The 12469-nt window shown below is 37.9% G+C and overlaps 1 protein-coding gene across 4 annotated transcripts in view; it reads left to right on the top strand.

Annotated features, from left to right (window-relative positions):
- Nucleotides 1–11751, top strand: part of LOC120108339 (protein GLE1-like) — a 54479-nt gene extending 42728 nt beyond the window's left edge. For 2 of the 4 annotated variants that reach the window (XM_039121928.1, XM_039121930.1), the window contains 5 exons: nt 5116–5202; nt 9142–9225; nt 9950–10078; nt 11079–11201; nt 11285–11751. In XM_039121928.1, coding sequence (XP_038977856.1) covers nt 5116–5202; nt 9142–9225; nt 9950–10078; nt 11079–11201; nt 11285–11500 — 639 coding nt within the window. In that variant the 3' untranslated portion in view covers nt 11501–11751. The remainder of the gene's footprint in view (nt 1–5115; nt 5203–9141; nt 9226–9949; nt 10079–11078; nt 11202–11284) is intronic. The other 2 variants (XR_005509728.1, XM_039121929.1) reach the window with 2 other exon arrangements.
- The last annotated feature ends 718 nt before the right edge of the window (nt 11752–12469 follow it).

Genomic DNA, 12469 nt, shown 5'->3' with positions numbered 1-12469 from the left:
TACAATTTTACAATGGAAGTGGTCTTAGAACCACACAAGTCAGTGACACATTTGATTTGTAATATACAAATCCATGTTTTGGTCTACCATGCATTTTCTTAAGTTTAAGTTGCTTCTTAGAAGTAAAAGTTGTCAAAAAAAAAAAAGATTTTGGTTCAGTCACAATCTGTGGATAAATATATATTCTGCGCATATGTTTCCTCCTTAAGTAGGTTAGAATATAACTTGAACTAGCTATTCTACTAGAGGTTTAAAAAATAGGGTAATTGACTTTCCCATCCCTCTAAAGACTCCACTGTAACAAAAAGTCCTTGTTAATTAAATCTAAAACAACCGGTCCAGAAACTTTCCAAACTGTAATTTCCGGTCCCTGAGCCCCTTTTATTTTGAAATAAGATACCGAAAATGCCCCTTTCCTCATGATCTCCCATCCTTCCGAAGAAGAAGAATTTCAGAGACTTTCCAAACTGTAATCTCCCAGCCGCGGCTGCTGCCGACCGCGGCCTGCCCCCTCCCGCGGCCGCCGCCGGCCCGACTCGCCTCCTCCCGAGCCCCCTCCCGCGGCCGCGCCGCCGGGAATGCCTCCGCCCCTGCCCCCATGGTGGGAAGGTGCCGAAGAAGAGGAAGAAGGGCGCCGTCCCGCGTCCTGCGGCTGTCGCCGGCCACGGCCCGCCCTCCTCCAGCGTCCGCCGGCCTCGCGGGAAGAGAAGAAAGAAGAAGAAGGGAAGAAGAGAAGAAAAAAAAGAAAAAAAAAAGAAAAAGTTTGAACTGGGGTCGACTCCTGCTCTGCTGGGGTCGACTCGTGAGAATCTTGGGTCGACTCGCTCACTTCTACAACAATTTTCTAAGAACACTTAACTGTGTGCACAGTCCTGTTAACTGTGTTCGCAGACAACTTAACTGTGTGCCGCCAGCTCGCGGAAGGAGAAAAAAGAAGAAAGAAGAAGGGAAGAAGAGAAGAAAAAAAAAGGAAAAAAAAAGAAGAAAAAAAGGAAAAAATAAAAATAAAGTTAAATAAGCTTGGAACAATTAAATAAGTTTGGAACACACTTAATCTAACATGACACACGTTTAAAAAAGCTTGGAACATATTTAAATCATCCCGGAACACACTTATTCTACCCCAGAACACAGTTATTTCGACTGTGCACACAGTTAAGTGTTATTAGAAAATTATTGTAGACTTATGCTGAGGTCGACCCCTAAAGAGCTGGGGTCGACCCCTAAAGAGCTGGAGTCGACCCCTGAAATCAGGGCAAAAAACAGCTCTCTCGAAAGCCTAAGAGAGTCGACTCCAGGTGAGCAGGGGTCGACCCCAGGTCTGTGAACACAGTTAAGTTGTCTGTGAACACAGTTAACTTGTCTAGGAACACAGTTAAGTTGTCTGTGAACACAGTTAAGTTGTCTAGGAACACAGTTGTTTAGGAACACAGTTAAGTTGTTTGGGAACACAGTTAACTTGTCTGGGAACACAGTTAACTTGTCTAGGAACACAGTTAATTTGTCTAGGAACACAGTTAACTTGTCTAGGAACACAGTTGTTTAGGAACACAGTTAAATTGTTTGGGAACACAGTTAACTTGTCTAGGAACACAGTTAACTTGTCTAGGAACATAGTTGTCTAGGAACACAGTTAAGTTGTCTGTCAACACAGTTAAGTTGTTTAGGAACACAGGTATCTAAGAATACAGTTAAGTTGTTTAGGAACACAGTTAATTTGTCTAGGAACACAGTTGTCTAGGAACACAGTTAAGTTGTTTGGGAACACAGTTAACTTGTCTGGGAACACAGTTAAGTTGTCTGGAAACACAGTTAAGTTGTCTGGGAACACAGTTAAGTTGTCTAGGAACACAGTTGTTTAGGAACACAGTTAAATTGTTTGGGAACACAGTTAACTTGTCTAGGAACACAGTTAACTTGTCTAGGAACACAGTTGTCTAGGAACACAGTTAAGTTGTCTGTGAACACAGTTAAGTTGTTTAGGAACACAGTTATCTAAGAATACAGTTAAGTTGTTTGGGAACACAGTTAACTTGTCTAGGAACATAGTTAATTTGTCTAGGAACACAGTTGTCTAGGAACACAGTTAAGTTGTTTGGGAACACAGTTAACTTGTCTGGGAACACAGTTAAGTTGTCTAGGAACACAGTTAACTTGTCTGGGAACACAGTTAAGTTGTCTAGGAACACAGTTAACTTGTCTAGGAACACAGTTAAATTGTTTGGGAACACAATTAACTTGTCTAGGAACACAGTTAACTTGTCTAGGAACACAGTTGTTTAGGAACACAGTTAAGTTGTCTGTGAACACAGTTAAGTTGTTTAGGAACACAGTTATCTAAGAATACAGTTAAGTTGTTTGGGAACACAGTTAACTTGTCTAGGAACACAGTTAATTTGTCTAGGAACACAGTTGTCTAGGAACACAGTTAAGTTGTTTGAGAACACAGTTAACTTGTCTGGGAACACAGTTAAGTTGTCTAGGAACACAGTTAACTTGTCTGGGAACACAGTTAAGTTGTCTAGGAACACAGTTAACTTGTCTAGGAACACAGTTATTTAGGAACACAGTTAAATTGTTTGGGAACACAGTTAACTTGTCTAGGAACACAGTTAACTTGTCTAGGAACACAGTTGTCTAGGAACACAGTTAAGTTGTCTGTGAACACAGTTAAGTTGTTTAGGAACACAGTTATCTAAGAATACAGTTAAGTTGTTTGGGAACACAGTTAACTTGTCTAGGAACACAGTTAATTTGTCTAGGAACACAGTTGTCTAGGAACACAGTTAAGTTGTCTGGGAACACAGTTAACTTGCCCGGGAACACAGTTAAGTTGTCTAGGAACACAGTTAACTTGTCTGGGAACACAGTTAAGTTGTCTAGGAACACAGTTAACTTGTCTAGGAACACAGTTGTTTAGGAACACAGTTAAATTGTTTGGGAACACAGTTAACTTGTCTAGGAACACAGTTGTCTTGGAACACAGTTAAGTTGTTTGGGAACACAGTTAACTTGTCTAGGAACGCAGTTAACTTATCTAGGAACGCAGTTAACTTGTCTAGGAACACAGTTAATTTGTCTAGGAACACAGTTGTCTAGGAACACAGTTAAGTTGTCTGTGAACACAGTTAACTTGTCTAGGAACACAGTTAAGTTGTTTGGGAACAAAGTTAACTTGTCTAGGAACACAGTTAACTTGTCTAGGAACACAGTTGTCTAGGAACACAGTTCAGTTGTTTGGGAACACAGTTAACTTGTCTAAGAACACAGTTGTCTAGGTACATAGTTAAGTTATCTAGGAACACAGTTAACTTGTTTGTGAACACAGTTAACTTGTCTAGGAAAGCCTGAGAGTCGACTCCAGGTGAGCAGGGGTCGACTCGTGCTGTTAAGGGGTCGACTCCAGGTCTGTGAACACAGTTAAGTTGTCTGTGAACACAGTTAACTTGTCTAGGAATACAGTTAACTTTATTTTTATTTTTATTTTATTTTCTTTTCTTCTTTTTCTTTCATTTTCTTTTTTTTCTTTTCTTTTTCTTTTTTTTTTCCTTCTCATTCTTCCCTTCTCCTTCTTTCTTCTTCCTTCTCCTCTCGCGAGGCCGGCAGCTACGGAAGGGGGTCGGACGGTGGCGGCCGCAGGATGGGGCCACCGGGGGGGCAGCGGCTCCTCTTCTTTGGCAACTCCCCACCGTGGGGGCGGAGGTATTTTCGGCGGCGCGGAAGGGGGCAGCGGGTGCGGGAGGGGGCGGGCGGCGGGCGCGGCGGCAGGCGCGGGAGGGGGTGGGCCGTGGCCGGCGGGAGGGGGTGGGCCGTGTCCGGCGGCAGGCGCAGGAGGGGGTGGGCCGTGGCCGGCGGCTGCCTTTTTCTTCTCCTTCTTCGGTGGGAATGGGAGAGGCGGGGGCATTTTTATCCCATAAAGCAATGTTAAAATATATATGGACCGGTTGTTAAACAACCGGTCAACAGGGATTTAATGTTAAAGTTCGGTCAATAAATGGACCGCTGAGCAAGTTCCCCTAAAAAATAAGACTGAAAGAGTCAAGCTTCAAGCAAGAGAAAGAAATAAATAAGTGATTGGACCTAATGATGCTAAATGTTGTGAAATTTCAGGGGTCTAGATGTTGATCTGCACTTCAATTGGTTGAAGTGGCTAATTAGACTTCAGATATCAAAAGTTTTTAATTTTGAAAGCCTTGTTTTGTGCTTATATTTTGAGTAGTTCGACATTTGTGAGAATGTCTTCTTTTCTTATGTTATTTGAATGCATTATGCCACCTAGTTTTGCAATCTTGACACTATCCAGGCCCTCATGGGGCTCGAGTCAATTGATTGAGTCCAGCACATTATATGATGAACTCTGGGGTACAACTATTGGATTTAAAGTGGCAAGGCTCATACTGCAACATCACACCATGTGGGCTATGTACTGTTAATATATTCTTGCTTGTCAAGTGTCCTGCCCTTTTATAATATTTGGTCCATGTTGGCATGTTCCTACTTGCTGTCTTATTACCTTTATCCACCACCTTTGGTGGTATGCTTCAATGCCCCTTGTAAATATCTCAGGGCTATGCCTATATTTGGTGAAACCTAGTTGGGTCTCTGAAACTCAATGGAACCTACATTGACACTTCAACAAATACCCTGGTTAGAACTCAGAACCATGGTCACCTTCAAAGTTCACATCTTCACATGATGCATCAAGCAAAATGCAAAAGCACTTAATGGCCTTTGAGCTTGCAATTTGCTTATGTATTATACTGAACATGAATGGATATGTACTGCTCTTAAAACATATACTTGTAAAGAAGACCTTGTCAAGTTTATCCTACATTTTGGGTAAATGAGTCAACTAACCAATTGCTTCTCTTAAGCAAGTAAAGAAAAACCATGTATGATCTGACTTTTTATACAACCCAAGTAAGGCAATTTTAACGGGATATGTAGGCACCCAGTACACAAAGTTTTACTTATTAGGAATTATTTATCACTTGAAATTGTTCATACATGAATACTAATAACTTAAATTTAATTACCACTTATGTGATGCATGTTGCTTGTTACAATATAATCAGTAATTTGTTTTTTCAACTAATATTTAAACATTGTTTATAGGTTGTCTCTTTATGTGGAAACCCAGTTGGAAGTTTTGACCGCACTGCTTTTGCTTGTAGCCATGTCATTCTCCTTGTTACATCACAGGTTTCACTCTTCCTTACTCTGATTTACATAATTAGTAATTAGGAAATCTTAAGTCTGCTAAATTCTTTATCATCCTTGAATTCTTTAAATTATATTCAATTAATAGTAGGGTACTTCATTGCGTTTGTATCAACTACTTTTGTTACTTTTCTTTCCTGTGATAGGTATTGTCCTCTTTTTGGCTGCCCAATAGGATGTATACTCTTTTTTAGTATTATAAAGCAAAGTTCTGGACATCTTGTATTGATCCCTTTCTGTAATATTCTTATGTAAACATATGTCATTTTTTCATGTTAGGCCTGTTCTCTCCATCATTGTTACATAGACATGCATGAAGATGATTGTGACGGATTTTCAATTAGATACTCTTGAAACTATGTAAGGCTTATTTGACCTGTTGGATCTCTAAGGATCCTTGACTAATGGAACCATTTGATTCATAATTTGCCTCATCAGGACAAACTGATGCTTACCTAATGCTAGCACGGTGCTGAAGAGTTTAGTTCTTCAAACTTCTATATGATAGTAAAACAAGCAACTTTTTTGAGATTAACATAATTCATAGTTCTAGAGTTCTTTTTTGGAGATATCCTAAAGCCAACTTGAATCTCTAAGCATTCTTGCATATGGTTGGCAGAGCCATTTGAATCATACTTCACCTCACTCAAACCATGGTCAGCGGAATCGTCTTGAACTGCCCGGTTTGGGGCGTCCCGAGCCAACCTCTGGTAGACCGAGACAGTTCTGGCAACGAAAATGAGACCAGCGACAGAGGAAGAGAAGATGGAAAAAGAGGAAAGAGAGAGAGAGAGAGGAAGAAAACGAGAGGAAGGTGGAGGCTGGCCGACGGAGGTTGAAGAGTCGCCACATGGAGGCGGCGGAGGTCGGGGAGCCACAACAGAGGGGCTCCACCTCTGAGCCCCTGTTTCGAACGAAAACAAGGGACCGGAGCTGGAGCCCCTCCGCAGCAACAGTTCTCCGGCCTCTTCCTCCTTCTCGTGGCAGTTCTCCAGCCCTCTGCTGGCTCTCCACCGGCCTCCCTCGGCCTTCCCCTTGTCTCGCTTTTTCTCTCTCCTGTTCTCCCTCTTCCCCGCCTCTTCTACTTTGTTGGTACAAGCCTAATACGACACGACGCCGGCCCGTACCGAACCGTGCTGTCGGGCAACCAGTCTGGGGCCCGGTACCGGCACAGGCAGACTACTCAGGACAAATGATGATACCTAATGCTAGCATAATGCGATAGTTAGTTTAAATCTACAGATCTCTATATGCTGGAAACATAAATGAAAGTGACGGTTCTGAGGTTAGCATAATTTATAATTCTAGAGATCTCCTAACTAAAGTCTCTCAGTATCATCAAACATGTCGTGCAAGTGCCATTTGCTGCATATTTTTACATTAGCATATAATTAATGCTTGAGGAAGAGTATTTAAGCTCATTGTATTTGTGTCAACGAAATGTATTAAAATCACACATGCAACATCCTTGATATTGGTGCTTTCCACGATGATGAGCTTGAAGAATTGAATTTTTTTACATTATTGAAATTGAGGGGGGTGGAGGCAGGACCATGAATTGAAAAACAAGTGCTGACTAATGATCTAGTTTTTCTTCTTTTTCTTTGTACTAGTTTGTTTCAATCAGCTAACATCATGGCTGATACTTTAGCCTGGAGTGGTATAAGATGGTTCATTTTCACATTAGTTATTTACTTATTTCCTTCCTGTAACAAGTCGGCAATCCACTCTATCCATGTATTCTTCTATCAAAGCATACTTAGTAACAGTGATTTGAGTGATAATAAAGATGATAATGCTAGTGAAATTTAAGAAATATTATTTCTCGTAGCAGTGGCATTTGCAGGGTGACAAGTCTAATGTTGTCTTTTATGCAGCGCTATTGGAGAGCTACAATCAACTTGTGAGAGCACCTGGAATGGGAACTTGGATGCAATAACATTACATATAAAATATGCCTGAAATTTATGTCATTTAATGAAGACTCATTGTTTTCCAATGGATTCTCTGCTTATTGTTCAAAATATTCATCCAAACCCTGCCTCACAATTTGGTGCTGTTTTGATTTGCACTATCAGAGATAAACCACGTTAACCAAGCCCAGTAAGAAAACAATAGAATAGAATTATAGAAATTATAGAATTATGGCATTTTTTGTTGAAAATAAATGTATTCCTTTTCCAAAGATGCAAAAGTAAAACTTTTGAACTGAAATTGATTTTATCAAAGGAAGAACTTATAGTGCTTTTCTTTTTTATTCTTTTCATTTTTCTCAAGTACAAAAGTATGTTTAAACTAAAGGATTCAACTTCATAAGAATATACTTTTGTGGAAGATTTCTCATTTTGGAGTGGTATAAATATATAACATAAAAACATAGAGAACATTCTTCACAAATTCCTCAAAATCATAAGTGGTTCCCAGTTGCACCAGCAATTCTCTTGTAATAAAACACAAACATCTGGAAAACATCTACGTGGTTTTTGCATGACCTGCGCTCTTTGCATACTGCACTCGTCCATGCGATCCAAATGAAGACGCCTCAAAAGACAAAGCTCATGCCTTCTGTTCTTTGTGCCTGTATCTGATGGTGCAAGATGTTTGCTTTTATATTAAACCAACGATTAGTGACTATTTGCATTCAATAATTTGTCCTCCAACTGACCAAGTACTTTTGCATAGACCTCCCAAAGGACATTGAAACATCTTATATGAATCCATTTACATTAGCCAGGTGCTCATATGCACATTGCCTGCACATAACTGATTCTATATAGCATGTACATCTTTTGCTGATGCAGCACAGTCCACCCTGTAGGCTTCACCCCATGGTCTGCTGGAAACATAACGTTAGCATATATAAATATACTATATTAGGTTATGGCACAAAGTAGATGAGCTAGACAGTATTGACTATGATACATTAATATATCCCCAGTAAGTGAGCTTGCTTGTGATATATTTTTTGATTGATATCTCATAAAACTTTCATCAATTCAAATAAATACAAAGTATGATTTTTGGAAAATTTATAGTTCTGTATTTTTTGTCGAAAGCAATTTTAGATTGCACCATTTAATTGAAATATAATATTAATTTATCGTAAATCATTTTTATCCATGACAGATGATTTTTAACAAAAATCTAACCCATATTGGTAGGTTCCGGACAGAGTTATTTTAAAGTTGTTAGATCTGGCAGATGGTTAAATGAAAGGCCACTTTCAATTTCAATTTGCTTTATACTGGTTGATTTAATTAGAGACCCACAATTTTGGTAGAAAAATCCATTAATCCATGTTTATTGAAAATGTTTGAGTTTTGCTTTATTTAAAGAAAAAATTCAATTTGCAAAACTAAAAATTCCCTCATAATTTCTTTGTTTAAAACTTTAGCACAAAAAGCAAATCAATATGACATATTGCTGCGAAATAATGGTAGTTCTATTTGGTGCACCTTGGAATGCTCCTGACCACCATAGTTACAATGAGTTGGAAAAAAGTTCAATACGTGTCGACTGGTTTGAATATAAGATATTGGCCATGCATACATATCATGAGAATGATTGGTTGCATTACCTGGTTGTATTGGCACGTTACATTTATCCATAACATATTTGAGGTAAAAATCGTGTTGTCCACCCTGAGTGATAATAAGTAAATTTGCTTGTGTTTGTCCTGTTTTGCATTCTAATTTGCAAATCATTATCTATTTTCTCTATATGTTGGAAACTTCATTACACACTTTGACCCGTGGTGTTAGTAGAGGTAGGAAATATTTGCTGTCAAAAGTCTTAGATTTCTAGTTGCCTATTGGTAAATATTGGTTGCAAATAGATGTTAAATTCATTATTTTGTTATCACATGTTATTATGCATATTAGCATTTCAAGTACATGAACTGACTATTTGGATCATCCTCAGATCCCAGTTACAATGGATTTTGTTCTGGCTGAGTTCCACAAAGCTTGCATTTACACTGTTCCAAAGCATCTGCAGAGTTCAAATGTGAGACCAGCTATTGTTTTTCTAACTGTAAATTATCTACTTTATATTGCATTAGTTCTTAGATGGTGTACGTTTTAACTACAACTATAGCCAAAACAATAAAGTTGTATTCCAACTTTCGGCATTTTACTTATTTTTTTCAAATGATGCTTGTGCTTTTCTTCAGTATTCAAAAAGAAAAAGCATTTAATAATACTAATTTCTTAATCATCACGTAAAGGTTATTTGAGAAAACAATAATTCGATTTAACTGCATTTGCAGTTAATAATGTAATCAATTTTAACAACTGGTAGGCTATTTTATTTTATTGCAGACTCCAATAACATTATATAGATTTACTATGAAACTTATTTTGTGTTAAAGCACAAGTTTATCAAGTGGTTCCACATCTTTGAGAGCGATCAATCAAACAAGACAATAGGTATGATTAGCCTTCTCAAGTGACTCTGAAATCTAGATAATACTATTCTTTTATGGAAGATATAAACAAACTAATAATGGAGGATTATCCAAATATAATTTGGATAATTGCAACAGATTAATGGTTTCAGTGAATTTTAGAAGCATGATGAAAGTCTTCTATTGCACAAATCTGACTTCATACTATACAAAATACAACTATTCCATTTTTTATATTTGAGAATTATATTTTATGTATTAGTTAAATCTTCTAGTAGCATGAATTTTTGAAAGATTTTTTAGTCAATTTCTTACTTATTTCAGCCAGCACTGGGAACCAGAGAATACTTGAAAATGATTGGTTACCGTGAAGAAGATGGGAAGATTGAAAGCTCTCAAAGTTACCTGAATCGTGTCAGGTCTTATATGAAATTATATGCTGCACTCATTCAGGTCTCTATATTTATTTCTCCTATTCCTGGATGCTAATGGTGTCAAACAAAATAGTACTGTAGAATTACAATAATACTATTAAATTATTTTAGAAATTTGCATGTGTATTTTCTCTAGGGCCATAAATACCTCAATCAACACCCTCCCAAAATGTCTACCAGATCATTATCTGACAAATTCTCTCCTCCAACCATAAGCATCTCTTAAAACCATAGCTGCCACCTTCCAAATGGAACTAGGAAGCAGTATGTAAGAGTGAAGGGAAATGCTATGGCTAGACAAATTTGTTGAAGTAAGGAACAGGAAACAATGACAAAATAGGAGAAAACAGTGAGAAACATGAGAAAGAAAAAGGGGAATTCTTTAGCTCCAGTATTTTCTTGCTGGTCTGGACAACTAATACAATTATTTGATTGAGTTCTACCAGTTTTCTAAAGCTTCACCCCTTTTTTATTGGGGAAGGGAAGAAGGTGGTGCAATTAGGGAACTAAATAGATAGAGTAGGAAATTCATTTCTGGTTAACTGTGCTTAAATATTGCCCATAAATCATGCATCTCAATGCAATGCCTTTTCTACCTTCACTCTCTCATGAACAAATTGTCCCCTTAATTGCAATAATAGCAATATATTAAGAATGAAAGAAAAATGTCAAAGGCTAGAAAATTCGAAAATAGTATTATTTCTATTTTATTTGATATTTGCAGTGTTACATTTTGATACATGTTCGACATAATTGTTAAACATCACAAGTGTTGGCCCAACTGAACTTAGAAGGATATTAGTGTAGAGGGAGATATTGGTCAAGCTACCAGTGTTGCTCAGATCATGGTAGTGGAGCCTCGCCATTCAATCTGGTTAACCTAGAAATTTTGCTTTGACTGCTATTAATTCCAAGGATCCATTCCTGTTACGAAGGATTGGTTTATATTAGATGTTCATGAGATACCCTATGAATGTACCAGTATCCAACACGAAAATGCCATTTTTGTGTCTTGGCAGACAGAGGTTGAAGGTATCAGAAATCCTCATGGCCTAAAAGAAGGATGGGCATGGCTTGCAATGTTTCTGAATGCACTTCCTGCTAACGAATACACTGCTGCTGCTTTGGAGTCCTTCCTAAAGGTTAATCTGGCTTCTTGACTCTCCCATATTCGCTGCATACTTTGCTGCGCTTCTCATAGCTAAATTAGCTTTTACGTTATCAGATGGCAGGCTTTGCTCTATTTAGGAGATACAAATCTCAGTTTCTGAAGATACTGGATGTCATCTCCCGTAGCTTTTTGCCTGCTCTGAAGAAACGAGATCAAAACAAGGGCGATATTGCACTAGGACTTGAACAATATTTGGATGAGAAAATGTACTTGAAGGAGCCAGAAGGGTGGCGCCTTCAGACCACATCGCTATCAAGAGAGTGGAAATGACCAGCATCTCTCACCACCTTCGAAGATGTTCTCAAGGTATATGACTTAAAATAACCGGAATTGTGGTGCCTACAAACCTCAGAACTGTCGAGAGAGCATAAGCAGGACTGACATTGTATTCGAAGATGTTATTATAAATCTTGCACCGTTCAGGCAATTTTTTTATTAAAATGCTGAGATGAAATCTGGCTTTGTATGAATACTTGCAAACCTTTTACAAAAGCAGGTAATCATGTCCCTTTTTTTTTCCACTAGTGTTTGTTGCCGTTTGCATCTAAGATTAGTATTTATCTTTTCTGTATTTATATTCCAATCCTCGAAATATATTCTTGATCAAAGAAATCAATGTTGATAAGGTCAAAAGTGACCATTATTCTTGCCATGTAATTGCTATCGTAAGAGAAAAACTATGGTCTATCATTCGTCATATCAATGGGATTAACAACACTTTGTTGCTCAATTTAACCTTTGATTGAAAATTTATTTGGAATTATAAATAATAGTCATAATCTATTGGATGCAGAAGTTTTATATAGAATTGAATTCTTTCTAGTACTTGAGATGTGCATGCATGCATGAATATATATACCAAAGATTTTTGGCATAGAATAAAATTTTAGAAACACTATGGCACCCCTTCAAAAAAAAGAAGAAAAGAAAAAGATTAGCAAAGATTGGGTGGTAAAATGCGTCTTCATGAATTTGTTCAAAAGTTATGTGACATATTACTTTTTTGGTCTAAATAAGTGTGACTTTTGAAATGAGCCCTAAATTTTGGGAGGACACTGGACTCTAGTTATGCATGTACGCTCCCCTAGAAAGCCCAACTTAAGAGTAGTTTCCTCCTTGGACTCCTTGAAGTCCTGCAGACTTAAGTCTCTTTAAAAAACTCTAATTTGGTTTAAATCTGTAAACGAAAATCTAACTATGATTAGGGTTGTGGGAATTAATGAATTGGAAAATATACTT

This window comes from Phoenix dactylifera, unplaced genomic scaffold (assembly GCF_009389715.1).
Source record: "Phoenix dactylifera cultivar Barhee BC4 unplaced genomic scaffold, palm_55x_up_171113_PBpolish2nd_filt_p 001282F, whole genome shotgun sequence".
Taxonomy (NCBI): Eukaryota; Viridiplantae; Streptophyta; class Magnoliopsida; order Arecales; family Arecaceae; genus Phoenix; species Phoenix dactylifera.
This window is presented reverse-complemented; position numbering and strand designations above follow the sequence as displayed.